Source organism: Simochromis diagramma, unplaced genomic scaffold (assembly GCF_900408965.1).
Source record: "Simochromis diagramma unplaced genomic scaffold, fSimDia1.1 OVJJ01000141.1, whole genome shotgun sequence".
In the NCBI taxonomy this organism is placed as follows: Eukaryota; Metazoa; Chordata; class Actinopteri; order Cichliformes; family Cichlidae; genus Simochromis; species Simochromis diagramma.
Window position 1 is genome coordinate 1,211,119 of NW_024387350.1, and position 26,911 is coordinate 1,238,029.

The window sequence follows — 26,911 nt, forward strand, 5'->3', positions numbered from 1 at the left end:
ATTTAATAGTCAACTTGTCATGTGAAGTTTTGTAAGATTTAAGATTGTAATAATGGACTGAAACAGAAGATGGCAGCACTGCATGTACAAGAATGACAGCTGCCGTTATACCCCGAAGAAGAAGCTGTCTGGTATCATAGCTGTGTCCAAATTCAGGGCCTGCATCCTTCGGAGTCTGCATTTGTAGGCCGATTAAGTTTGCAGCGATGCAATGAAGGCTGTCCAAATTCGAAGACTCCTCCAAATGGTAAATGGCCTGTATTTGTATAGCACTTTACTAGTCCCTAAGGACCCCAAAGCGCTTTACACAACCAGTCATCCACCCATTCACACACTGGTGATGGCAAGCTACATTGTAGCCACAGCCACCCTGGGGCGCACAGAGGCGAGGCTGCCGGACACTGGTGCCACCAGGCCCTCTGACCACCACCAGTAGGCAACGGGTGAAGTGTCTTGCCCAAGGACACAATGACCGAGACTGTCCAAGCCCGGGCTCGAACCGGCAACCTTCCGATTACAAGGCGAACTCCCAACTCTTGAGCCACGATCAAGAGTTGGGCCACATCACCATGCGGCCGACAAATGTGTCCTTCATTTCCCCAGATATGAAGGCTGGGTTGGGTGTATCCTTCGTGGCCCAACCTATCCCAGGAATCATAGTGCGCCTCAGCCAATTTACGTTCCCAACAATGGCGGCAGCTACTTAGTTTTAATATTACTCTTTCTGGGTGACAAAATTAACTTTTAACATATTTTCAGGCGAGAAATGTAGCTGTGTAAACTTCAGATATCTGCACGGTTTATCAAGACATCACCTATTTGCAAAAGTGCTCTGACGTTTTCAGAGACGTCTGTTACCCACCAGCTCGATAGCTAGCCAGGGGTTCAAGGCACAAGAAGAACTCAGTTTTCAAACCTCCTAATTTTTCACATTTTTACGTTTTAAATTTCAGTGGTATATGTGAGCAACATACTCAAGATGTAGAGATCTGCTAATGGTTTAGACCAGTAAATATTTTCTCAAATGTTTGTTTTGCTATCATTTTGTCCCCTTTGTGCCTTTAGATGTCCATCAGCAGCATGCTTTTAAAGAAGAGGATGTTCTTACAGACCAGCACGTCTTTAACCAGGAGAGGAACTCCAGTCTGGACCAGGAGGATCCACAGCCTCCACAGATTAAAGAGGAACAGGAGGAACTATGCAGAAGTCAGGAGGGAGAGCAGCTTGGACTGAAGCAGGAGACTGATACCTTCATGGTGACACCCGCTTATGAGAAAAGTGACCACAGTAAACCAGAACCAAACAGTGACCAGCTCTTTTCTCACAGCTCTCCTGAAGCAGAGAGCCGAGATTATGAAGAAAATGGGCATGTGGACTCAAGATCAACTAGAAATGCAGAGCTGAAGAACAGATGTCACAGTCAGAGAGTAGACAACCTTCCTGTGTCATCGAGTAAAAGTAGAACGGACACAAAGAACAAGTCTGTACAATGTGACGTGTGTGGAAAAACTTTACAGGATAAATACAATATGATTACACATCTAAGAGTTCACACAGGTGAAAAGCCGTATTGCTGTAGCACCTGTGGAAAAAGATTTGCTGACTCATCAGCGTTAAAAAAACACAAGAGAATTCACACAGGTGAGAAGCCGTATTCTTGTAGCACCTGTGGGAAAAGATTTTCTGACTTATCAAAGTTCAAAACACACATGAGAATTCACACAGGTGAAAAGCAGTACCCTTGTAGCACCTGTGAGAAAAGATTTGCTACCTTATCAAAGGTCAAAAGACACATGAGAATTCACACAGGTGAAAAGCCGTATTCTTGTAGCACCTGTGGGAAGAAAATTTGTACCTTGTCAGCATTCAAAACACACACGAGAATTCACACAGGTGAGAAGCCATATTCTTGTAGCACCTGTGGGAAAAGATTTACTCAATTATCAAATTTCAAAATACACACGAGAATTCACACAGGTGAGAAGCCACATTCTTGTAGCACTTGTGGCAAAGGATTTATTCAGAAGTCACGTTTGGACTGCCATGTAAGAATTCACACAGGTGAGAAACCGTTTCCTTGTAGCATCTGTGGGAAAAGGTTTGTCGATAAGCTACAATTAAAGAAGCACATGAGAATTCATACTGTTTAAAATGTTAATTCTTATAAAATGTGGGACCGCTGTGAGTCATCGCTGAACACCTGAGGGAAAAGATGGTCCATATTCAAATCAGTATTTTTCTTTTTTTCCAGAGCAGTAAAGAACTCTCAGCGTTGTTTTTTCAGTTTATTACGTTATTCTATTAATTGTTTCAGGGAAACTTACATCTTACATTTCATGAGGGTTAAGGTCCAGTATGCTCCTGTTCTGTTGGTTCATTGTTTAGGTCTGTTGTTTATTAGTATTGCTTTATACACTATAATGGCACAAATGGACCAAAAACCAGTATTCTGGTTTATAATTTTAATCCTTTGGTCAAGTGAGTTTTTGCCACAATAAAAATGAACAAAAATGAGCAACAGTCAAGAATTGTGTTTATTCTTGTAAGGGAGCAAAAGTATCAAATACCAAGTTTCATGCTTGAAGGGGGAAGTCGCCAGTATATTTTGTCAGTCCCACCTAGGGATGGGTATTGTTTAGGTTTTATCCGATACCGGTGCCAAATCGGTACTCTTGAAATGGTGCCGGTGCTCAAACGGTGCTCAAACCGGTGCTTAAAGAATGGAGAACACAAAATTGGTCCAAAAACCTCTCATGTTCAGCTGGTTTTTTTGTAAAAAAATAACAATGTTAGCCTTTTCTGCAGCTATGGGGCATATATGGTATCACTCTTGGCTGGTAGCAGTGCTTAAACAATGGAAAAAAACACAAACTTTGTCCAAAAACCTCTCATGTTTAGCTGTTTCCCTCTTTTTCTTTGGTCATTTTAGCCTTTTTGGCCAGGGTGAAGGGAGTATCTGTCATCAAACAAGAAGACAGCCGCATGTAGCTGTGATGATGTTTGCTAGTTCACCTTACATGCATTAATGTAATAACGTGGTTAGCCTACTCAACGTAAATTACACACGAACAACATTAAGCTACTCACACAGAGAAGAACGGCTGCTGCTGCCATCATCATCCGTCATCATTTCTGCTACACTGGCAGGGCTAGGGGCCAGGACTCTCCTCTTCGGGTTTTTGGGGGATGTTGCTAAATCCGGGTCCGATAACAGGCACCACACCCGCAGTAGATGTGCTCGGTGTGAGGTCTCGCAGCAAGCTATCAAATACGGCGCATTTCTCGGCTTTTAAAAAAAAAAACCTATGCGTCGCCAGGTGTTTCATTGGATTCGAGGTGTTACCTCCTTTGACAGTATCACAGTATCAGCTTAAAGCACTTGTTGCAGGCTGCTGAGTTTGCATATTTTGCTGTGAAGTACAGCCAGACTTTTGACCGCTTCACCTTGGGCATTTTTAATCTGTAGCTCTGCTCTAAAAGAACGTACGTACCTGGACCCACCTAATATCCTCAGAAACGTAAAATGATTGGCTAGAAGTGTATCACAGCTCAGGAAAAAAAAGCACCGAAATGTGCGCTGCTTTTCGGTCTGGTTACTACCGTTTATATCAGAACCGGTGCCATCATGGCACCGGACACTGGTACCCATCCCACCCGCAGGCAGACTACTGTCTGTCACACATGAAGCCCTACCTCGACAGCAAGGGCCGCGAGCTGCCGTCAGCTTTCGACTTTGTCGAATTCACTCGCTCGCTCTTTGTCAACTGATCCTTTCCCACCCTCCTTTGCCATAAAACTGTCACACGATAACTAATTTCCTTCTAGAGGCTTTTGAGAAGCCTCTAGAACAGGGGTCTGAAACTTGCGGCCCGCAGGCCATTTGTGGCCCACGTCACCTGTACTTGCAGATGTGACAAAAAAAATTTAAATTATTATACAAAAAAAATGATTTAATACAACGGCAGAGTGTTACAGGCATGGCCCTTTAAGACTGTAGCCTCATGGTGTAGTCCGTGCTACAGGGAGAACGTGTGGGACCACCCCTCCCGCTGTGTGTGTGTGTGAGCGTGAGGGAGGGAGAAAAAGTAAAGTCGAAAACTATGAGGTGCTACCGAGCAGAAATGGGAGATGGAAGCATGTAAATATGCTGACGAGCCCAGTTGTAAGTAAGCTAGCTAGCTTAGCTTAGCTCATAGCCGACTCGTTAGCACCATGGCTACTTCACCTGTCCCTCCTGCACTTTCCTGCTCATTGTGTCAGATGTTTAGTTATTCCTCGGCCTTTTTTAGCAGTAATGATACTTGTAAGAAATGTATCATATTTGTAGCTCTGGAGGCCAGGATTACTGAATTGGAGACTCGGCTTCGCACCCTTCATTCACCCATAGCTAGCCAGGCCCCTGTAGCTGGTGCAGCCGAAGATAGCGTAGGCCCCGCTAGCTGTTCCCCGGCAGATCTCAAGCAGCTGGGGAAAGAAGGCGGCTGGGGGGGTCAAACTCTGGTAATTGGTGATTCTGTTCTCAGACATGTGAAACTAGAGACACTGGCAACCATAGTCAATTGTCTTCCAGGGGCCAGAGCAGGCGACATTGAAGGAAATTTAAAACTACTGGCTAAGGGTAAACGTAAATACAGTAAAATCATAATTCACGTCGGCAGTGATGACACCCGGTTACGCCAATCGGAGGTCACTAAAATCAATATTGAATCGGTGTGTAACTTTGCCAAAACAATGTCGGACTCTGTAGTTTTCTCTGGTCCCCTCTCCAATCAGACCAGGAGTGACCTGTTTAGCCGCATGTTCTCCTGAAATTGCTGGCTCTCTGAGTGGTGTCCAAGAAACGATGTGGTCTTCATAGATAATTGGCAAACCTTCTGGAGGAAACCTGGTCTTGTTAGGAGAGACGGCATCCATCCCACTTTGGATGGAGCAGCTCTCATTTCTAGAAATATGGAAAAATTTATTAAACCCCCCAAAATATGACAATCCACAGTTGGGACCAGGAAGCAGAGTTGCAGTCTTACACGCCTCTCTGCAGCTTCTGTCCTCCTGCTACCCCCCCCCCCCCCCCCCCCCCAAAAAAAAAACCCATTTCCATTGAGACTGTGTCAGCTCCCAAAAAGACAAAAAATAAACTAAAAACCAGCAACAAACAACTTAAATATAAAAAATCACGAAGAAAGAACAGTACCTGGTTGCAGCCGGATGATTATGTTAGTTTAAATGAATCAACACTCCCGAGTCATTCTAACTACCAGAAACCTCAAAGCACAGGCCGAGGGGGCAGTGTGGCAGCAATTTTTCACACCAGCCTATTAATTAACGAAAGACCAAGACAGACTTTTAATTCATTTGACAGCCTGATGCTGTCAAATGAATTAAACCTTGTCCACCCCAGCTGTAAAACTCAGAAACCAGTCTTACTTGTTATCATCTATCGTCCACCTGGGCCTTACACAGAGTTTCTCTCTGATTTCTCAGACTATATATCTGATTTAGTTCTCAGCTCAGATAAAATAGTTATTGTGGGTGATTTTCACATCCATGTAGATGCTAAAAATGACAGCCTCAATATGGCATTTAATCTCTTATTAGACACAATTGGCTTCTCTCAAAATGTAAAAGAACCCACCCACCACTTTAATCACACTCTAGATCTTGTTTTAACATATGGCATAGAAACTGAACATTTAACAGTGTTTCCTGAAAACCCTCTCCTGTCTGATCATTTCCTGATAACATTTACATTTACAATAATTGATTACACAACAATGGAGAGTAGACTTTATCACAGTAGATGTCTTTCTGAAAGCGCTGTAACTGTTTAAGAATATAATCCTTCCACTGTTATCATCTTCAATGCTCATAGAGCAGAGCAGCTATCTGAACACTACCCCATCAGAGATCAATTAACTTGTTAATAATTTTACCTCCTCACTACTTACGACTCTGGATACTGTAGCTCCTGTGAAAACTAAGGCCTCAAATCAGTACCTGACTCCATGGTATAATTCTCAAACACGTAGCCTAAAGCAGATAACTCGTAAATTTAGAAGATCATCATTTAGCCTGGAGAAATAGTTTGCTGCTTTAAAAGAAAGCCCTCCGCAAAGCCAGAACATCTTACTATTTGTCACTGATTGAAGAAAATAAGAACAACCCCAGGTTTCTCTTCAGCACTGTAGCCAGGCTGACAAAAATTCAGAGCTCTTTTGAGCCAACCATCCCTTTAATGTTAACTAGTAATGATTTCATGAACTTCTTCACAAATAAAATTTTAATCATTAGAGAAAAAATTACCAATAATCATCTCACAGATGTAACAGCTACTTTTAGTACCATTGATGTTAAGTTAGACTCCTTTTCTCCAATTGATCTTTCTGATTTAACTTCAGTAATTACTTCCTCCAAACCATCAACGTGTCTTTTAGACCCCATTCCTACAAAACTGCTCAAAGAAGTCCTGCCATTAATTAATGCTTCAATCTTAAATATGATCAACCTATCTCTAATAATCAGTCAATGTTCCACAGGCCTTCAAGCTGGCTGTAGTTTAACCTTTACTCAAAAAGCCATCCCTAGACCCAGCTATCTTAGCTAATTATAGGCCAATCTCCAACCTTCCTTTCATATTAAAAATCCTTGAAAAAGTAGTTGTCAAACAGCTAACTGATCATCTGCAGAGGAATGGTTTATTTGAAGAGTTTCAGTCAGGTTTCAGAGCTCATCACAGCACAGAAACAGCTTTAGCGAAGGTTACAAATGATCTTCTTATGGCCTCTGACAGTGGACTCATCTCTGTGCTTGTCCTGCTAGACAAAATGCTGCAGCAAGAGTACTGACAGGCAGTAGCGGTTTTTGATATGGGCGACGTGGGCAGTTGCCCGGGGCGGCATCGTGGTGGGGGGCGGCATAACGGGCATCGGCAAAAATAAATAAATAAATTTTAAAAATTGCTCGTACTCATGCTGCCCCGACGTCATGCCAGCGCATATTGGGAATGGCATAGGCACAGATTGGTTTTCTATCGCCCATTTGCTGGGAGTAAGGGCGCCCTCCGTTTGCGAGGTGCGCCTGCTGCTTGCGGCACAGGGAGGAGAGGGCAGGGCGGCAGGGTATTCACTGGCTGGCTGGAGCAACGTCTAATAACCCACCCCCAAAATAAAACAAAATAAAAACAAACCAACAAACACGAAAACACCAGACATTATGATACAGACTTATAACTTGCACCAATGTTTTTTCGAAATTCTATATGTTCAGAGTGAGCGCGAGAGCCCTCGGTGCGCCTGCTTGCTGCTGAAGTCAGAGTAAACTTTGTCATCTCCGCTACATACAGTCCAGGATATAGAGAGACGAGACGACGAGGCTCCAGTTACAGCAGTGCAAGTAAACAAACAATATATATATAAGAAGAGTAAAAAAAATAAATATACACTTTAGGACTAGTGGTAAAGGGATTAATAACAATTTAAAACTTATCATTTACAGTTTGATGATTTAAAGTCTCACACACAACACAAGGTGAGGGGGCCGGCTGCTTCCAAATAGAGCACATTTCATTCATAATGCTGTAAATCCAAGCCCATTATGTACTCTTGATTTGAATACTGGGTTGTGCGAAATCCCAGAAATACACCTTGTGGTGATCCTCGAGTTGGGGGATGGGTGTTCATACTGGAGTGCAAAATTAAAACCAAGATGGACAAGAAAAGTTCAAAGCCATCAGTATGGAACGCCAGGACTGCCATAATGAATTAATTAAATACACCATTAAATAATTAATTAAATGTGGCAATAATTAATTAAAATTGGAATTAATTAATTAAATAAATAGTTATGACACATGTAATTAATTAATTATTGACACATTTAATTAATTATTTATGTATTTCACATTTTTAATTATTGACACATTTAATTAATTATTTATGTATTTCACATTTTAATTAATTATTGACACATTTAATTAATTATTGACGCATTTAATTAATTAATTATTTAACGATATATTTATTTATTTCATTTTGGCAGTCCTGGCGGCCTGGCTCTCATCTTGAAATAATTTTATCTGTCAGCCTCACCCATCAAACCCAGGGGGCGGGGTTAACGCTGATCGAGTCAAAACCATTGCTTTGGCCTGGTGGCCATTGTTTTTAGCACACAACAACCGGCATGTGGAAGCTAACAGAACTGAACTTTGAAAAACCCTGTTTGTGTGTCACCAAATACCGTTTTAATATTTTTTTAGCCGAGAATGTAGTGGTTTAATCTTCATATGTCTGGTCGGTTTGTCAAGATACAGCCTCTTTGCAAAAGTGCTTCGATGATTTCAGAGATGTCTGTCCAGTCTCACGGCAAAGCGTGGGATAGACCCGCTCGCCTCGCAAGCAATCGAGCTATTATTACCGCCGACAAAGCGCAGGCCCCGGTACACAGCTGTAAAAACCCCCGCTGACTTCTTTTACTGAGGTTATATTTATCGGTGTTTTATTTCCTGATGTTCTTATGTGTCCTACGCGTTTCAGTCGCCAATTCTGAATTATAACTAACATTAAAAACATGTATAAGGAGGAGAGAGAGCAAATAAATCTGTTTAACATCTGATCTTTGGGTTTTTGTTCAGTAATCAGCGTGACCTGTGTATAAACGTTGGTGTTTCTGTCATGTAGTAACTGCTGGCTTTAACTGTACAAAGGTTGTTCGACACTATGAAACACATACAGACTTCATGATGTTCGGCTAATATTTTTATTGTGAATATTAATCATGAGGGTAAACGGCCCTGTACACCACGGAGCGAGGTCAGCATATCCACGATATCCTCAGCTCCATGAGTTAACACAGAGTTTCCCAGCTGACTATCTAACTGCCAACTATTCCAGAGACGTGAAAATATACAGCATAAAGAAAAGTGTAAGAGACTCGGCAGCAGATTAGAATAACAGTTATACATTTAATAAATCACCAAATGAATCCAAGAAACGAGCCAACCTGTTCCGACAATTTGAGTTTGTATTCCCTCAGCTGCAGACTCGCTGCTGTTTAAATGTTTGAAAAGGAAGATTAGATATAAATAAACGTCAAACATAGACTCAGTCTGCCTTCACATTTGATATGAGGCCAGCACGTATAGTGGCTGTGTCCCGTTTTAAGATCATACATGTAAAATTGTTGTCTGACCTCCGTCGATCCAGCCGCTCAGAGTCCGTGGTTACCATGGTTACTGCATAAACAGCTATAATGTTAAAAGCGGGCACTGAGGAAACCTACCGGCAGCATGAGTGTTTATGTTTTTCATTGCAAAAGAACTGTCTGAATAGTTAACTGAAGTTAACTTGGATAAATTATAGTTAAGGAGTATCACAGATAACGCCTACGTGAGCTGTGCGACTGGTCACCACTACACTGAAATCAGCAGGCTATTACTGAAATACACGTGCTATATCATAAACTATGATATAAATAGGGAGGTCCTATTAACATGTTTAGTTTTAAAGGACACCTTCCTGCCTTTAGTCTCATTCATGAGCAGTATTAGTTTTCTTCTAACATCCAGAAGTCTGCACCATGTGTTTCATAGTTTGTAACAAGCCTTTGACAGGTAAACATAACATGACCTGAAAAAGAAAAAAAAAAAAAAAAAAAAAAGAGAGAGAGAGAGAGAGAGAGAGAAAAAAATCACATTCTAACAGACAGCTGGTGCTTAGAATACAGTTGAATAACTATTAAGAAACGAATGCAACATGTGAAACACGGAGAGTGGAATATGTAAACAAACCGGTTAACGTAACCGCCTGGGTGCACTCTGCATGCTGACTGTTAGCAGAGCTAGTGAAATCTCTGAAAACATCTGAGCACTTTTGCAAACATGTTCTATGTTGACAACCTGACCAGACATACGTCGCGACATTCGCGGCTAAAACACTGTTAAAAGTGTAGCTGGTGACAGAAAAACGGGGTATTTTAAAACTACACCACCACCATTGCTGCCTGTGATTTGATCTGCATTCTGGGATACCTGGCTGCCCCAAGTCTACACAAGCAATTGATTATCTAGGATCGACCTGTTTTGACTTACTTTGCACGGCAACCAATCAAATGTTAGAGAAGCTTCCAGTTTGGATTCGGGAGACAGACACTATCTCTACTCTCAAGATTAGGCTTAAAACTTTCCTTTTTGCTAAAGCATACAGTGGGGCAAAAAAATATTTAGTCAGCCACCGATTGTGCAAGTTCCCCCACTTAAAATGATGACAGAGGTCAGTAATTTGCACCAGAGGTACACTTCAACTGTGAGAGACAGAATGTGGGAAAAAAAAATCCATGAATTCACATGGTAGGATTTGTAAAGAATTTATTCGTAAATTAGGGTGGAAAATAAGTATTTGGTCACCTCAAACAAGGAAAATCTCTGGCTCTCACAGACCTGTAACGTCTTCTGTAAGAAGCTTTTCTGTCCCCCACTCGTTACCTGTATGAATGGCACCTGTTTGAACTCATCATCTGTATAAAAGACACCTGTCCACAGCCTCAAACAGTCAGACTCCAAACTCTGCCATGGCCAAGACCAAAGAGCTTTCGAAGGACACCAGGAAAAGTATTGTAGACCTGCACCAGACTGGGAAGAGTGAATCTACAATAGGCAAGCAGCTTGGTGTGAAAAAATCAACTGTGGGAGCAATCATCAGAAAATGGAAGACATACAGGACCACTGATAATCTCCCTCGATCTGGGGCTCCACGCAAGATCTCATCCCGTGGGGTCAAAATGATCATGAGAACAGTGAGCAAAGATCCCAGAACCACACGGGGGGACCTGGTGAATGACCTGCAGAGAGCTGGGACCAAAGTAACAAAGGTCACCATCAGTAACACACTACAACGGCAGGGAATCAAATCCCGCAGTGCCAGACGTGTTCCGCTGCTGAAGCCAGTGAATGTCCAGGCCCGTCTGAAGTTTGCCAGAGAGCACATGGATGATACAGCAGAGGATTGGGAGAATGTCATGTGGTCAGATGAAACCAAAGTAGAACTTTTTGGTATAAACTCAACTCGTCGTGTTTGGAGGAAGAAGAATACTGAGTTGCATCCCAAGAACACCATACCTACTGTGAAGCATGGGGGTGGAAACATCATGCTATGGGGCTGTTTTTCTGCCAAGGGGACAGGACGACTGATCCGTGTTAAGGACAGAATGAATGGGGCCATGTATCGTGAGATTTTGAGCCAAAACCTCCTTCCATCAGTGAGAACTTTGAAGATGAAACGAGGCTGGGTCTTCCAACATGACAATGATCCAAAACACACCATCCGGGCAACAAAGGAGTGGCTCCGTAAGAAGCATTTGAAAGTCCTGGAGTGGCCTGGTCAGTCTCCAGACCTCAACCCCATAGAAAATCTGTGGCGGGAGTTGAAAGTCCGTGTTGCTCGGCGACAGCCCCAAAACATCACTGCTCTCGAGAAGATCTGCATGGAGGAATGGGCCAAAATACCAGCTACTGTGTGTGCAAACCTGGTAAAGACCTATAGTAAATGTTTGACCTCTCTTATTGCCAACAAAGGTTATGTTACAAAGTATTGAGTCGTATTTTTGTTATTGACCAAATACTTATTTTCCACCCTGATTTACGAATAAATTCTTTACAAATCCTACCATGTGGATTCATGGATTTTTTTTTTTTTTTCACATTCTGTCTCTCACAGTTGAAGTGTACCTCTGGTGCAAATTACTGACCTCTGTCATCATTTTAGGTGGGGGAACTTGCACAATCGGTGGCTGACTAAATACTTTTTTGCCCCACTGTATCTCTGCTTGATGGATGAACATAAAGGCCATGAAACAGTCCCAGCTGCAGCAGAAAGGACTGAGAAGCAGAAGGAGCTCGAGGTGAGATGACTAAACATCCAGCAGAGAATCCAGGAGCGAGAGAAAGATGTGAAGCTGCCTCAACAGGAGGTGGAGGCCATCAATGGCTCTGCTGATAAAGCAGTGGAGGACAGTGAGAAGGTGTTGTAGGAATGTTTAGCTTATTTTAGAGTTTAGGAATGTGTTAGATAGGATATAGAATTGTGAGACACTGACACTGCCCTGGATCTAAATAAAGGCCTGACTGTGTCATGAACTTAGGAGTAGATTTTAGGAGACCCTCCCCCAGTTGAACTGTGAAAGTAAGACAAAGAGGAGTTAATGCTGAGTGGAAATTCCCCAGAGGATACAGAGTTTGCAGCACACTATGTTTTATAGTTATATAGGGGTTTTATGATGGGGTCGCTTCTATAAAGCTGGCTGTAACTAACAAAGGGGTGAGGATTTTGCAGAGGGACATCGGCCTCGTCTTCCGTTCTAGAAGTGCATGCTTAAATGAAGATGAATAAAGGTTTTGTGAAATAACTACTGAGTTCTGGTGCCGTCTCTGGAACTTATGAGGAATAAAACGAACCGGGGTGAAACTGATTTCACAACAATGTTCACTGAGCTGATCCGTCTCATCCAGAAAAGAAGCTCTGATGTGAAGCAGCAGGTCAGATCCCAGCAGGAAACTGAAGTGAGTCGAGTCAAAGAGCTTCAGGAGAAGCTGGAGCAGGAGATCGCTGAGCTGAAGAGGAAAGACGGCGAGCTGGAGCAGCTCTCACACACAGAGGATCACAACCAGTTTCTACACAACTACCCCTCACTGTCAGCACTCAGTGAGTCTACACACTCATCCAGCATCAATATTCGTCCTCTGAGCTACTTTGAGGATGTGACAGCAGCTGTGTCAGAGACCAGAGATAAACTACAGGACATTCTGAGAGAGGAATGGACAAACATCTCACTGACAGTCACTGAAGAGGATGTTTTACTGTCACCAGCAGAGCCAAAGACCAGAGCTGGATTCTTAAAATGTTCACGTGAAATCACACTGGATCCAAACACAGCAAACAGACGTCTGTTATTATCTGAGGGGAACAGAAAAGTAACATTTATGAAGCAACAAAAGTCTTATTTTGATCATCCAGACAGATTCACTGTATGGTGTCAGGTCCTGAGTAGAGAGAGTTTGACTGGACGTTGTTACTGGGAGGTGGAGTGGAGAGGGAGAGCAGTTTATGTCGCAGTTGCATACAAGAATATCAGCAGAGCAGGAAGGGGCAATGAATGTGGATTTGGATGGAATGACAAATCTCAGGCATTATATTGTGACACAAACGGTTATGAATTTCAATATAACAAAGTCCAAACTGTCCTCTCAGGTCCTCGGTCCTCCAGAGTAGGAGTGTACCTGGATCACAGAGCAGGTATTCTGTCTTTCTACAGCGTCTCTGAAACCATGACTCTCCTCCACAGAGTCCAGACCACATTCACTCAGCCGCTCTATGCTGGACTTTTTCTTTATGGACTTGGAGCCACTGCAGAGTTGATTAAAGTCAAACAGAGAAGACAGGTTCATGTTGATCTCTGACCATTATATGTACTTGTGTAATTTCTAAATGAGCTGAGAAGTTCAGTGGTCCATTGATGTGTGAAAATAATATTGCACTGATTCAAAATGAACTTACATTTATGGGCATTTTTTACGATTATGTAATCGTGCTACTAACAACCAGTTATTGTATTTAGAGTAAAATCATTTAAAGACATTTTTAGATGAAAGGTTTCTACTTGATAACTACTTGAACTGCTTTGTTTGAATTTCAGAAGATTTGGCAGGAATTTTCCTTTTAGGCTTTTCAGTTTTACAATCCAGACTTTGGAGGAGAACAAATAAAATCTAAAAGTGAGCTGTAGTGAGTATTGATTTCTTCTCTCAGTACATAAGATAACCAGTCCCAGTTCAAATCTGTTGCCAGAAGACTCATTAAGATCATGGTAGATAGTTACTCTGTATCTGATGCTTTTAAAAAAAACTAGTTTAGAATAAAGGTTTCTGATGTTTAGTTGAAGAATACCTGGACCATATTTGCCATGCTGGGAGTTAACCTCCAAGAAAAGACTAAAACGATCAAGAGAGAAAGAATGGAGAGAAGAAACAGCTGATCTGGGCCTGTGTTGATCTGCGAGGCCACAGAGCAAACTATGAGAACAGGAAAGAGTGAAAGGTGAATCTGGGGTAATATAGTGAAAGCATATGGCAAAATTGGATTGAAGATTGAGACTGATCTCATGGAGGTTTAGAAATGTCCAGAACATCACAACAGAGAGGTAAAGAAAAAAGAGAGAGAGATAAAGAAAGAAATAAAAGACACATACAAATTGTCACATGTGAAATTATTTTTGGAGAGAATCAGAAGTGAGACAGTTTGAATCCAGAACTCGGTGCAAAGATGCATGAATTAAACCTGATTATAAAACAAATATGCAATGAAGACATGCTTACACTCAATATTAATATAAACACACAACATACACGCAATGAAGACATGCTTACACTCATAAATGTGAATGCATGACATAAATACTAAGTGGTGTAGATTTAACACACTTAAAGCTTGAAGTTGAGGAATAACTCAGGGAAGTTGCATGACAATACAGTGATTTTTGTGAAAAGGAAAAAGATAAACCAGTGATTAAAAGCTTAAAGTAGTTTTAGAATAGTGAATTAGAAGTGCTCTCGTGCCGATTGACCAAAATAAGTGATTACTGTAGAAATAAAATTAATTTAATCATGTGGTAATGTTTTAAATATGCATTTTTTTGGTCAAGGCAACTTCTTCTGAGATGAGTCAGTATGCAAATTAGCTGAATCAGTGGTGACAAAGAAGCTTCCTGTCTGGCAGTGTGTCTGAGGCTTCCACTGAAAGGAAACATAGCTGTGACTGAGAAGAACTACTTGGTAAAATATATAATGGTAAAATACAGGATAATTAAATAAAGTGGTCAGGTCTGTGACTAAGTGCAGTAGTGCAGATTTGAAAAAAATTTGGAGAAAATGTTGGACGTTACTCATGTTACTATTAAGAAAAGCAGGCCACTGTAGAAGTCAATTAAATTTTATAGAGAAAAAAAAATTACAACCAAATGATTTTCTTACATGAAGAGATGATCTATTGTGAAAGGTGACAGTGTGTAGTAAAAGGTCAATGTAAAAATGCTTGCAGAGACAGATAACAGGAAGTTAAGACACAGTTTGCTTGGAAACTTTGCACTTGCAGAGCAACAGAGGGTGTCAAAGGTTGTTAAAAGTGCCGTTTACCTAAATAAATAAAATGGAAGATTATATATGTATACGCACATTGCAATCGTGCTCATAGGAGTTGTCACTCGGTCATGAAGGTCAAAAACTTCATTCAGCGTGACTGACTGAACTGATATATTTTCGGGATGACCTAGAGTGCCGATGGGTAAATGCCAACACGCTTACACACATAATTAGGCTAATCCTTTTGATTAGAGTCCTGAACATGATAGGTTGACCAAGTTTGAAGAATTAAGAGAACAACTGATGGAAATAATAGGTTATGGAGGCGTAGCAGGGAAAGGTGTTTTGTTTATCCTTTACAGGAGATTTCGGGACCGCAGCGACCACAGGGGTTGGCGAGAATCCAGGAAGCCCCAGACCGAATGGAACCAACCAGAGAAAGGGGGACCCCAAAAAGAAGCACAGAGCACAGAGAACCACAGTTCCAGAAAATGTGCTGTTTAGGAGACTAAAAGCTCGTTAGACGCAGGTTAAATGTGAGCATAAAAGTAATGAAGAGTAATGAGAGGGACTTTAGTAATAGTTTGCAGGATTTCTATGTTATGTAAATTGCCCAAAAATAGTGTTAAGGCCGGATATATGTTACACCTAGAGGGGGTGAGAAAACCAGGAGTCAATTTTAAATTTTAACTCTATAGAGGCCGTTTCCAAAGAATGACAAAAGTAATGTAGACCCTTTTACCTGTGTGTCCATGTGTTGGGTCTGCGCTTCCACAGGCCCCGCTAGTTTAGAGACTTATTCTCGTTAACAACAAAAACAAGACAAACATCTTTTACTTGCTAGCAAGACAGGTTCATGTTGATCCCTGACCATTATATGTACTTGTGTGGTTTCTAAATGAGGCTTTACATTTTAGAAGCTGAGAAGTTCAGTGGTCCATTGATGTGTGAAAATAATATTTCACTGATTCAAACTGTACTTACATTTAAGGGCATTTTTTACGATTATGTAATCGTGCTACTAACAACCAGTTATTGTATTTAGAGTAAAATCATTTAAAGACATTTTTAGATGAAAGGTTTCTACTTGATAACTACTTGAACTGCTTTGTTTGAATTTCAGAAGATTTGGCAGGAATTTTCCTTTTAGGCTTTTCAGTTTTACAATCCAGACTTTAGAGGAGAACAAATAAAATCTAAAAGTGAGCTGTAGTGAGTATTGATTTCTTCTCTCAGTACATAAGATAACCAGTCCCAGTTCAAATCTGTTGCCAGAAGACTCATTAAAATCATGGTAGATAGTTACTCTGTATCTGATGCTTTTAAAAAAAACTAGTTTAGAATAAAGGTTTCTGATGTTTAGTTGAAGAATACTTGGACCAGAAGTGGAAAGCAGTTAAAAACAGAACATTGATGAGAGCAAACAATAGGGGCATGATATCAGCAAACATTATGGTTTAAAATAAAAATAATAAAACTCCAATAAAATTTAGGCAGATATTTCTGCTTCCTACTCGTCTGCAACACATCCACCATGTTTCAAATATTCCTGCTGTTTTTGCGCTAATTTTAGTTTCTGCTCGCAGGAAGTTCATGTTGAGCTCAGTGAGTCTGATCTGAATTCATATGTGAGAAAATGATTACACACAAATGAACCTGGAGCAAAATGAGCAGAGAGACTGAAAGAAAAATTTAATGACATACAGCAGCAGAATGATGGAGGACCTGTGATAAATATTGTATCAATAATAAGGTTAAGCAAGTGTCTTTCAACATGTCGCAGATTTGTTGTACGGGCCTCTTTACACTGTCTCTATAAGTTTTGTAAACCAAAAAAACTAACAAACAAACAAAGGTGTCTGCTCAGTCAGCAGTGTAGGGGGGAGGGGCTCTAAGTTGACCTAACGGGCTGTGAATGGACAGCAGACTGCAGAGGGAAGTGACGTCTCAGGAAGTGAAATGAGAATAGAAGTGGATGGTGAGTGATGTAGCGGTGAAATAAGATAAACACAATAAGACAAACAAACAGAAAACAAAGCGGAAAAGGAGAACAACAAGCAGAGTGAAAGTAAACCTGTAATGTGGAGGAAACGGACAGTGAGCGCAGTGTAACCGTGACAACGAGACACGAGGACGGATTTAAAGTGATCATAAAATCGTCTCCAGACGGTCGTCGTTCGGTGAGTGGAACCAGATTTAGCAACAACAGCGATAAATACGCCTGTAGGGAGATGAAGAGTGCTAAAATACTGAGAAACGGATCTCTGATGAGTGTTTGTAGGGATGTGGTTCAGCAAAATAAAGACACACGACTCTATAACATGCTGCCACATAAAATACATCAAGTAATTAAATAAAATGTATTTATATATCACTTTTCACAGATAAAAATCACAAAGTGCTTCACAATTAGATTAAATTCAATCAGAAGCATTATCAAGGACTACAACATCTAGTCCTTTTACTGAATATAAGTTCGTTTGTAGTGGAGTCTTGGCAGCGTAACGACAACGATAGAGAGTCCCACAGCCTTGGTGCCTGAAAAGCCTGATCCCCACAGGTTTTGAACCTAGTACGTGGGGGCAACAGTAACTTCTGCCCTGAAGAACTATGTGCTCGGGATGAAGCATGAGGTTTCAACAGGTCAGCGATATACTGGCCCAGCTGTCTGATGAACAGAATCAACCTTTTGAGATTTACTTACCTTGATCATTAAGCACGCATCAAGACCTTGTTTTATTAATATATTTTAAATGATAGCAGCACAAACAAAATATGTTGCAGCACAAAACGTAGCACAAATGTTTGACATCAATTTAGTTTGATTTGTGTAATGTGGAGGGGCTGGTTGATCTTTTGACCTTTACATTTTCATTAATATCTTTAAAACAGAAGCAGCACAAATGACAATTTTAGCAGTAAATGGCAAATTATACTATTGAATTATAAAATTGATGAAAGAATATAATTATCCTTGTTTTTCCTGCTATTCTCCTGTCCACACTCCAGAGTCCAATAGGCGGGATTAATGCACCTGTAAGCTGATTTGTCAAACGCCATCAGGCCCCGAAGAAGAAGGGAGGAGGACAGCACTACTGTGGTAGAGGATCAGTGTGTTTGCAGACATAGCTGCTGCTGATGAAGCGAACTGAACCTGGAGAAGAGACAGAAGCTAAAGTATTGATCCCATCACATCAGTGTGGATCTGATAGCAATACCTGTATCGCTTCATCGATGCTTGTATCGATCCGCTCAGCCTGAGTTGAAGCAGCGATGAGTTCAGCTCAGTATCTGAGAGAGTTCATCAAGGAGAGACTAACTGCTGTTTGTGAAGAAATCTTCTCAGAGGTTCAAAAAACCATCGTCCAGTATGAGGAGGAGATCAACCGTCAGCACAGACTGCTGGATATCAGCCGGAAACCCGACAGAAACTCACACATCATAGGTATGGACATGTTTTTAACTCTGTGCTGTTCAAGCTCAGATTCTTCAGTGTGACTGACTTTACTAGAAGATGTTAAACTGGGTATTTATCAGTGCTGTGGGTCAGTGTCCAGTGATGGACTATGTTGGACTGGTGCAGGTCCATGGTCACTGATAGGTTAGGTTTTAATACATTTTAAATCATTTATTTATTAAACTTTTTTTTTCTCTAACAGATTCCAATGTCGAGTACATCAGGTGTGTGTTGGATCCTCTGTAAACACTGAGGCTGTGCAGTAAAGATCTAGTTAGATGTCAGCAGAAAACACATTTAACAAGTTGTTAACAGACTTCTCTGAAGTTGAAGTGAAGCTTCATTTAAAGAAGGATTTCACACACTGATGTTTTCATGGTGTCACCCTGCAGTTTACTTTGGTGAACTTTGTGTCTTTCTGTGTGGAGTGAGGAGCTTCAATGCTAACATGTTAGCGTTTAGCTGTTAGTGTGCACAACTATTTCCCTCTGTGTGTGTGTGTGTGTGTGGCTCATAATTGGTCATATGACAGGCTGATCAGCATTTATTCAGGTTTTGATTCATGCTTTATAAAATAGTTTGAGTTTATGTATCAACACATTAGTCATTATTATTCTTCTGTTTCTTTGTTCCTCGAGACTTCCCACGACAACATGACTGTGAGGAAGAGGAGGGTCTGGATGAGCAGCAGGTCTGTAACCAGGAGAGGAACTCCAGTCTGGACCAGGAGGACCCAGAGCCTCCACAGATTAAAGAGGAACAGGAGGAGCTCTGCAGCAGTCAGGAGGGAGAGCAGCTTGGACTGAAGCAGGAGGCTGAAGGCATTATCGTCTGGACTGATGAAGAGCAGCTCAGACAGATGGAGACTATCTGGAAACCTGAGATAAAGCTACACAGAATAGGTATGTAAAACTGTGATGTCTTTATAACATTGAATATGACTCACAGGCGTCACAGTGGAACAGTGGTTAGCACTGTTGGCTCCCAACAACAAGGTCCTGGGTTTGACTCCACCAGGGGTCCGTTCTTCGTACCTCGCTAAGTAAGTTAGCTGGATTAGATTGTTGACGATTTCGCGTGATCCTGGATCGTTCGGTTCCCCGAAGCTCATCCGGGACTTGCTGTCATAGCAACAGAGCCGTAAGCGTAAACCTGCTCGGGAGCAGGCTTACTTTATGACAGGATATAAACAGGATTAGATCGCGGCCACGCAGGTATGTCCGCTTCATTTATACGAAAGCAACAGCGATATTCCACCACTGTTTCACCATAAATAAATAACATCAATGTAACTAAAGATAATGCAGCACTTGATCCTTTCATTGATTTCACACAGATACATACAGGTCATTTCCTAAAAAAGGGAAATGTACTATTAACATTCTATTACATGTATGTGATTATTACAGATGTTATTCATATTTCAGAGTAGTAATTGTAAATCACTTCGTGTAATCAAGATGAGAAACCACGGCTATAAAAGCGAAGGTGGATTTGGGAAGTCTGTCGCAGTCATATCCTGTCCGTTTACACGAGCCACCCATTGCGGAAGGTGCAAGATTGATAAGGAGAGTTTTCAGAATCCAGCGTATATTGCGGGACAGACAGGATCCTTTAGCTCAGCGCGAAAGTGTGCTCATAGAGAGATATCGATATTCCCGTGAGGGTATTATTCACTCAACCAACTTGTTGACGAGGGGATGCAGGACCACCACCTGTCTTTTTTTGCTCTGCCCTTTTCTTGGTTGCTGTTATGAACAAACAAACAGATTATTTCAGGGTCTCTTTCCAAGAGACGAAAAGCAATATAAGTGATAAATATTACCATTCTGTAGAATATTCTTATATTTCACTTTTACCTGTTCCCATGTTCTAGTGGGTCCTGTTGTGGCTCTAATGTGAAAGAGGATATAATATAACATAATATGGTATAATATAATGTAATATAATATTGGATAATATAGTGTGATATAATAAATCTACCCTACCGCCTACTGGTGTTGGCCAGAGGGGCCGATGGCGCGATATGGCAGCCTGGCTTCTGTCAGTCTGCCCCAGGGCAGCTGTGGCTACAACCGTAGCTGCCTCCACCAGTGTGTGAATGTGAGAGTGACTGAATAGTGGCATTGTAAAGCGCTTTGGGTGCCTTGAAAAGCGCTATATAAATCCAATCCATTATTATTGTTATTATTAAATTACTTACGAGTTTAATTTGTCAGCAACTTTCTGCCAGCCCTCTCTCCTTGCTTTTGCAGCCTTTGCAGTGTTCCCTTGCGTTCTGATTAAACTCTGAAACTCCTGAAATCCCTCACTCAAGAGTTCTTGCTCTGCTGCCGAAAAATACCGAGCGCGCTCCTTCGACATTTTCGCCGACCAATCAGAGGGTTGCCGATCAATGTTTCTACTCTCGATGCGTAGCCCCTTTTACGACACCCAGTGATCTCACATTACTTCATCCAGCTGTACTAATCGTCAACAGCAGGTGTGTTCCGAGAACCGGATTAGCGAGCTCACGGGTAGCGCGATGATTTGATCTTGGATGTGTCATTTGATCTTGGATGTAGTAAGCGAGGTACGAAGAACGGGCCCCAGGTGTCTAGGTCTTTCTGTGTGGAGTTTGTATGTTCTCCCCTTGTTCACTCTCCAGAGACATGCACACAGCTGGGTTAGGTTAGTTGGTGACTCTAAATTGCCCATAGGTATGAATGTCAGTGCGAATAGTTGTCTGTCTTTCTGTGTTCCCCTTGCGACAGAGTGTTGACCTTTCCAGGGTCAACCCTGCCTCTCCCTATGGTAGCTGGGATTGGCTCCAGCACCCCATACCCTAATAAGAACAAATGGAAGAGAATAACCACAGCTCAAGGTTGCATTTATTTTTAGAGGCACAAGAAGAATTGAAGGTCCAACTGTAATAAGCAGCATGAATGAATCTCTTTAGCCTGATTTTCTGTTTTCATTTACATGAACACATTTTTGCCATTAACTCATGCAAAAAGGTAAATGCATGCATAAAATCCAGCAGAATGAAAGATGTGAAACATCTAAGTTTCTCACAATATTTGGAGGGTCATGAATATCATTTATGAAAAAAAAGGGCAGAGACAATGCTTTAATTTCAGGGGATGCTGAAAAAGCCTTTGACAGGATGGAATGGCCGTTTGTATTTGAAGTTCTGAAAAAGTTTGGTATTGGAAACACATTTTTTAAATGGATTCAATTGATATACTCCAATCCTCAAGCAGAGATTTTAACTAACAGTCATTTTTCCACACCATTCAGACTACACCACGGAACTAGACAAGGGTCCCCCTTGTCACCTCTCTTGTTCACCTTGGCAGTTGAGTTGGCAGTTGAGCCTCTTGCATTGTCAATTCAATTCATAAAAACATCAGGAATTAAAGTAGGCAATATTGACCATCGTATTGCCCTATATGCTGATGATGTGATCCTGTTTTGCACCAACTTAAACGAATCAATACTAAATCAAAACTTCCAAATTTAATGTGCTACTTTTTGGCTACCAGGAAGACACTAAATAAACAAACTGAGAATCCGTTTCTGAAAAACACTATAATAATCTGGTTTGAAACACATAACTACTTGGGAGAAACATCACAACTGTCAAGGTTCCCCCCAATATTTAGAAATAACAGCTTTCCTCCCGGTAGGGCAGATGCAGGCTTTAGACTTTGATTCGATCAAGGTATAAGAAAAGTGTCTGATTTATTTAGGAATAATACTCTAATGTCTTTTGAACAACTTAGAAGTACATTTTCTATTCCTGCAAAACACTTTTTCAATTTTCTTCAATTAAGAAATTTTATTTTAACCACACAAGGTTAAAGCTTAGAACTCTCCACCTACTGTTCTCTAGAGAGCACAGTTATAAAACATCTAAATGGGAGAGGTCAAGTTTCTGCATTTTTCCAAAGTGTTTGTTGATTCTTTGGAGTTTTCCATAGAGTCTATTTTAGAGGCATGGAGGAATGATTTGCAAATGGATATATCTGATGATGAGTGGTATAAATCATGCTCCTTGGCCTAGAGTCAGACAATCAACATTACTTCAATATAGATGGTTAACAAGACTCTACTATTACCCTCTCAAAATTGCATCATTTTAACCCAAACATCCCAGACGCCTGTATTAAGTGGGGAGTGGATAAGGGGCTCTTTGTTTCATTGCATATGGGAGTGCCCACATGTGAAAGTCTTTTAGGAAAAGGTAATAAATCTGACGGATGAAAGCTAAACCAGTTCCACACCGCTGAAGTTGCATTTTTACAAACCAATTCTGGTTCCTCCGTTTCATTCAACGATCCACTTTCACCCTTGTCATTCTCAGTTGCCGCTGTGCCTTTTTCGCCATGTGCGTACGAAAACAAAGGCACTGCGCATGCGCTTTTTACCCATATTCTATCGCGATATTTCCTTTTCTTGTCGTTGCCCAACATTATACTGGTATTACTGTGAACGGTATGATATGGCCCAGCCCTAGTTCAGAGACTTATTCCTGTGAACAAAGCTCTATCCATTTTAAAGGGAAGCTGATCGGATCAGGGTCTTGGAGCTAAGAGCTCCTGCCCGATCCCAGACAACTTCAAAGAACCAGCCTTCCCTGCAGTTTTTTTATTCCGTGAGCAGAAGCACCACCCATTGTAAAACCCATATGGTCATAAAAGTTAAAGGCACTGTCTTCTGATCACAAAGGGTCGTCTCCCCTCACCCCTGTATACGGTTTAACCCCTTTAACGGTCCACTATATACAAGCACAGGTGAGCCTATAAAGGGCAGGAAGTAAACATTCCTTACCAAATAAGGAAACCCAGAATCTTTCATGAAATGTTAAACACTATAGCTAATTGCCTTCCCCACCATCTAAGGTGTGTAGGGGAGGAACAGAAAAACATCTAAACATGCAGTTTAGGACAAGATTTACAAATTTAAGTACAACAGTGGCAACTTTTATCCAAATAACTATGTGTGCACGTGTGTGCATGTGTGTGTATGTATATGCATGTGCGAGTGTGTGTGTGTGTGTGTGTTTGTGTTTGGGGGTGCACTTGTGTGTCCTCCTGCCCACAAAAGGGTCATAAAGGCAGGAAGTTTACTAACCAAAAAACACAACCTTAACATAGGATGTCCCTATAATGAAACACTATAGCCTCCCCCACCAACAAATTGGCTGGAGAGGTGGTCAGAGACAAAGGAATGTCTTTGATGCTGCTGCTTGAACTAAGACTTACAAATTTAAGTAACACAATGACAATATTTAACATTTGACTCCAACATGGGTAACTATGAATAAATATTTCTATTCTGTTTTGGAAAATATGGAATTCAGAGTTTCTAAACTTAGATTTATCAGGCAAGAAGAGATTTTTTTTACGGCATTTCAAGCACAGCCAAAACGTTTACACCTATGTAATAGAACTCTGCCCTAGCATGCCTTGTTATAACTGTAGCCAATCCAGACATACACATTCATTTAACAAAACACAACATCTATTTATTTCATACGTCACAGATATTCACATATGAATTTGAACTTTGAACTTTGCTAATAAGAGTGTCAGAACTAAACATTTGCATCAGTGCCCAAATAATTTGTCACGTTTGTAGACTTTAAATTTTAGTGGCATATGTGAGCAACAGGCTCGCTATGTAGAGACCTGCTAATGGCTCAGACCAGTAAATATTTTCTCAAATGTTTGTTTTACTATCATCTTTTCCCCTTTGTGCATTCAGATGCCCTACAGCAGCATGCTTTTGAGGAAGAGGAGGTTCTTACAGACCAGCACGTCTTTAACCAGGAGAGGAACTCCAGTCTGAACCAGAAGGACCCAGAGCCTCCACAGATTAAAGAGGAAAAGGAGGAACTCTGCAGCAGTCAGAAGGGAGAGCAGCTTGGGCTGAAGCAGGAGGCTGATACCTTCATGGTGACACCCGCTTATGAGGAAAGTTCCCACAGTGAACCAGAACCAAACAGTGAGCAGCTCCTTTCTCACAGCTCTTCTAGAGCAGAGAGCCGAGATCATGAAGAAAGCCAGCATGTGGACTCAGGATCTTCTAGACGTACGGAGCTGAAGAACAGACGTCCAAGTAGAACGGACACAAAGAACAAGTCTATTCAGTGTGACGTCTGTGGAAAAACTTTACCTGATAAATACAGAATGACTGCACATCTAAGAGTTCACACAGGTGAGAAACCGTATTCTTGTAGCACCTGTGGGAAAAGATCTTCTGACTCATCAGCGTTAAAAAAACATATGAGAATTCACACAGGTGAGAAACCATATTGTTGTAGCACCTGTGGGAAAAGATTTGCTGACCCATCAGCGTTCAAAAAACACACGAGAATTCACACAGGTGAGAAGCCGTATTCTTGTAGCACCTGTGGGAAAAGATTTACTCAATTATCAAATTTCAAAACACACACGAGAATTCACACAGGTGAGAAGCCGTATTCTTGTAGCACCTGTGGGAAAAGATTTGTTGAGAGGAACAAATTAAAGAAGCACATGAGAATTCATACTGTTTAAAATGTTCATATTTAGAGAATGTGAGACAGCTGTGAGTCATTGGTGAACACCTGAGTGAAAAGATGATCCATATTCAAGTCACTATTTTTTTCCACAGCAGTAAAGAAATCTGTGTTGTTTGTTCAGTTTATTACATTATTCTATTAATTGTATCAGAAAAACTGATCTCACATTTCTTGATGGTTAAAGTTCGGTATGCTCCCGTTCTATTTAATAGTTTTAATCCTTTGCTCAAGTGAGTTTTTATCAAAATAAAAATCAACAAAATTGAACAACAGTCAAGAATTGTGTTTATTCTTGTCAGGAAGCAAAAGTATCAAATACCAAGTTTCATGCTTGAAGAGGGAAGTCCCCAGTACATCTTGTTAGTCCCACCCTTTTTTTGCCTTAACCCTCTGGGGCCGACGGATGCACCGGCGTGTCAAAATCACATGACCAATTTAAGATGACACAGTTACAAGATGCAGCGACTCAGTCTCCATTGGGTCGAAAATGCGAACTTCAAACTATATACCAGTTTTTGAATTGTCTCGATTGGCCACGTAAAACCAATGTTATGATAAAAAATACACGCAATGTTTTTTTCTGAACAAAACAGTGGTGTTTACAGCAGGGAAGAACGGTAAAAACTGCGTTTTCTACGGACAGCGCTAGCAAACACTCTCCACTTGCGAGTGAAAAAAGAAAAAGAAAAAACAACCCTTCCCTATTGGTGTTAGAGTTTACCATGTCAGCCAATCAAAAAATGATATGGCAACATGTGACACTTGTTGTTTAAGGAAAAGAGGAAGTTTTTAGGAGTGACACCCGCGACGGAAAGCGGGCGAGCGAAAGAAAGAGAGGGAGAGCGAGTTTTCATATGTGAGACATTAGTGACGTGTAGTGTGTTTGGAGCCTATAGTTAGTGTGTTGTGTAGTTATTGTTTTGTATTGTGTGTCAGTTAGACTGCTGAATGTCACATTTGCTCCAAAAAGCCACCAAAGGCAGATTCCAGTGTAAACGCTGTTTCCACCTGGAAAACTGGACTGATGCACCTCCTGTTGTCAAACCTGCAGGGTTTAGGCCTGTGGTGTTCTCCTCTGTCTTATACTGAACACAAACTATTTTTATTTGGACTGGCACAAATAATTTGTGTGCCTTCTTATTTGATGCAGAACACCTGATTGTTCTGTAAATAGATTTAAATGGTTATATTAAAAAAAAACAAAAAACGCCTGAGGCCTTGGCTGCATTTTTAGGTAAATAGTACCATATAACTTTGTTGTTTGCAAAACATGTGCAGGATTTTTAGAACTGTACAATTTCTATTTGCATTCCAAGTTGTGAAAATGATTCAATAAACATGTTTGTGGGTTTTACAGTATAAAATATAACTTTTTTCTATTCGGATTTTGAATTTTTTTGTCTGAATTTAGATGAATTGTGCTAATATAATATGCCAAAATGGAAAAAATAACTCAGATTTCAGATATTTGAGGTTGTGCTGGAAAAAAAATGATACCAAACAAGGCAAGATAAAGCGTTTTTAAAGGTGAAATATAGAGGTAAAATCAAAAGTAGTCAAAAACGGCCAAGTATACCCTGGACCACAGAGGGTTAAAAAGCCATCCCTAGACCCAGCTGTCTTAACTAATTATAGGCCAATCTCCAACCTTCCTTTCATATCAAAAATCCTTGAAAAGAGTAGTTGTCAAACAGCTAACAGATCATCTGCAGAGGAATGGTTTATTTGAAGAGATTCAGTCAGGTTTCAGAGCTCATCACAGCACAGAAACAGCTTTAGTGAAGGT

General features: G+C 40.9%; 1 protein-coding gene across 8 annotated transcripts in view; it reads left to right on the forward strand.

The window, feature by feature from the left end:
• LOC120718387 (zinc finger protein 3-like) overlaps positions 1-25,770 on the forward strand; it is a 41,655-nt gene extending 15,885 nt beyond the window's left edge. Inside the window, exons 1-4 of one of the 8 annotated variants that reach the window (XM_040006931.1) lie at positions 17,034-17,301; positions 18,133-18,566; positions 19,217-19,480; positions 24,327-25,768. In XM_040006931.1, coding sequence (XP_039862865.1) covers positions 18,395-18,566; positions 19,217-19,480; positions 24,327-25,120 — 1,230 coding nt within the window. In that variant the 5' untranslated portion in view covers positions 17,034-17,301; positions 18,133-18,394 and the 3' untranslated portion in view covers positions 25,121-25,768. Of the gene's footprint in view, positions 1-1,065; positions 2,526-17,033; positions 17,302-18,132; positions 18,567-19,216; positions 19,481-24,326 lie in introns of those variants that run through there. The other 7 variants (XM_040006927.1, XM_040006928.1, XM_040006925.1 and 4 more) reach the window with 7 other exon arrangements.
• Positions 25,771-26,911: the final 1,141 nt, after the last annotated feature.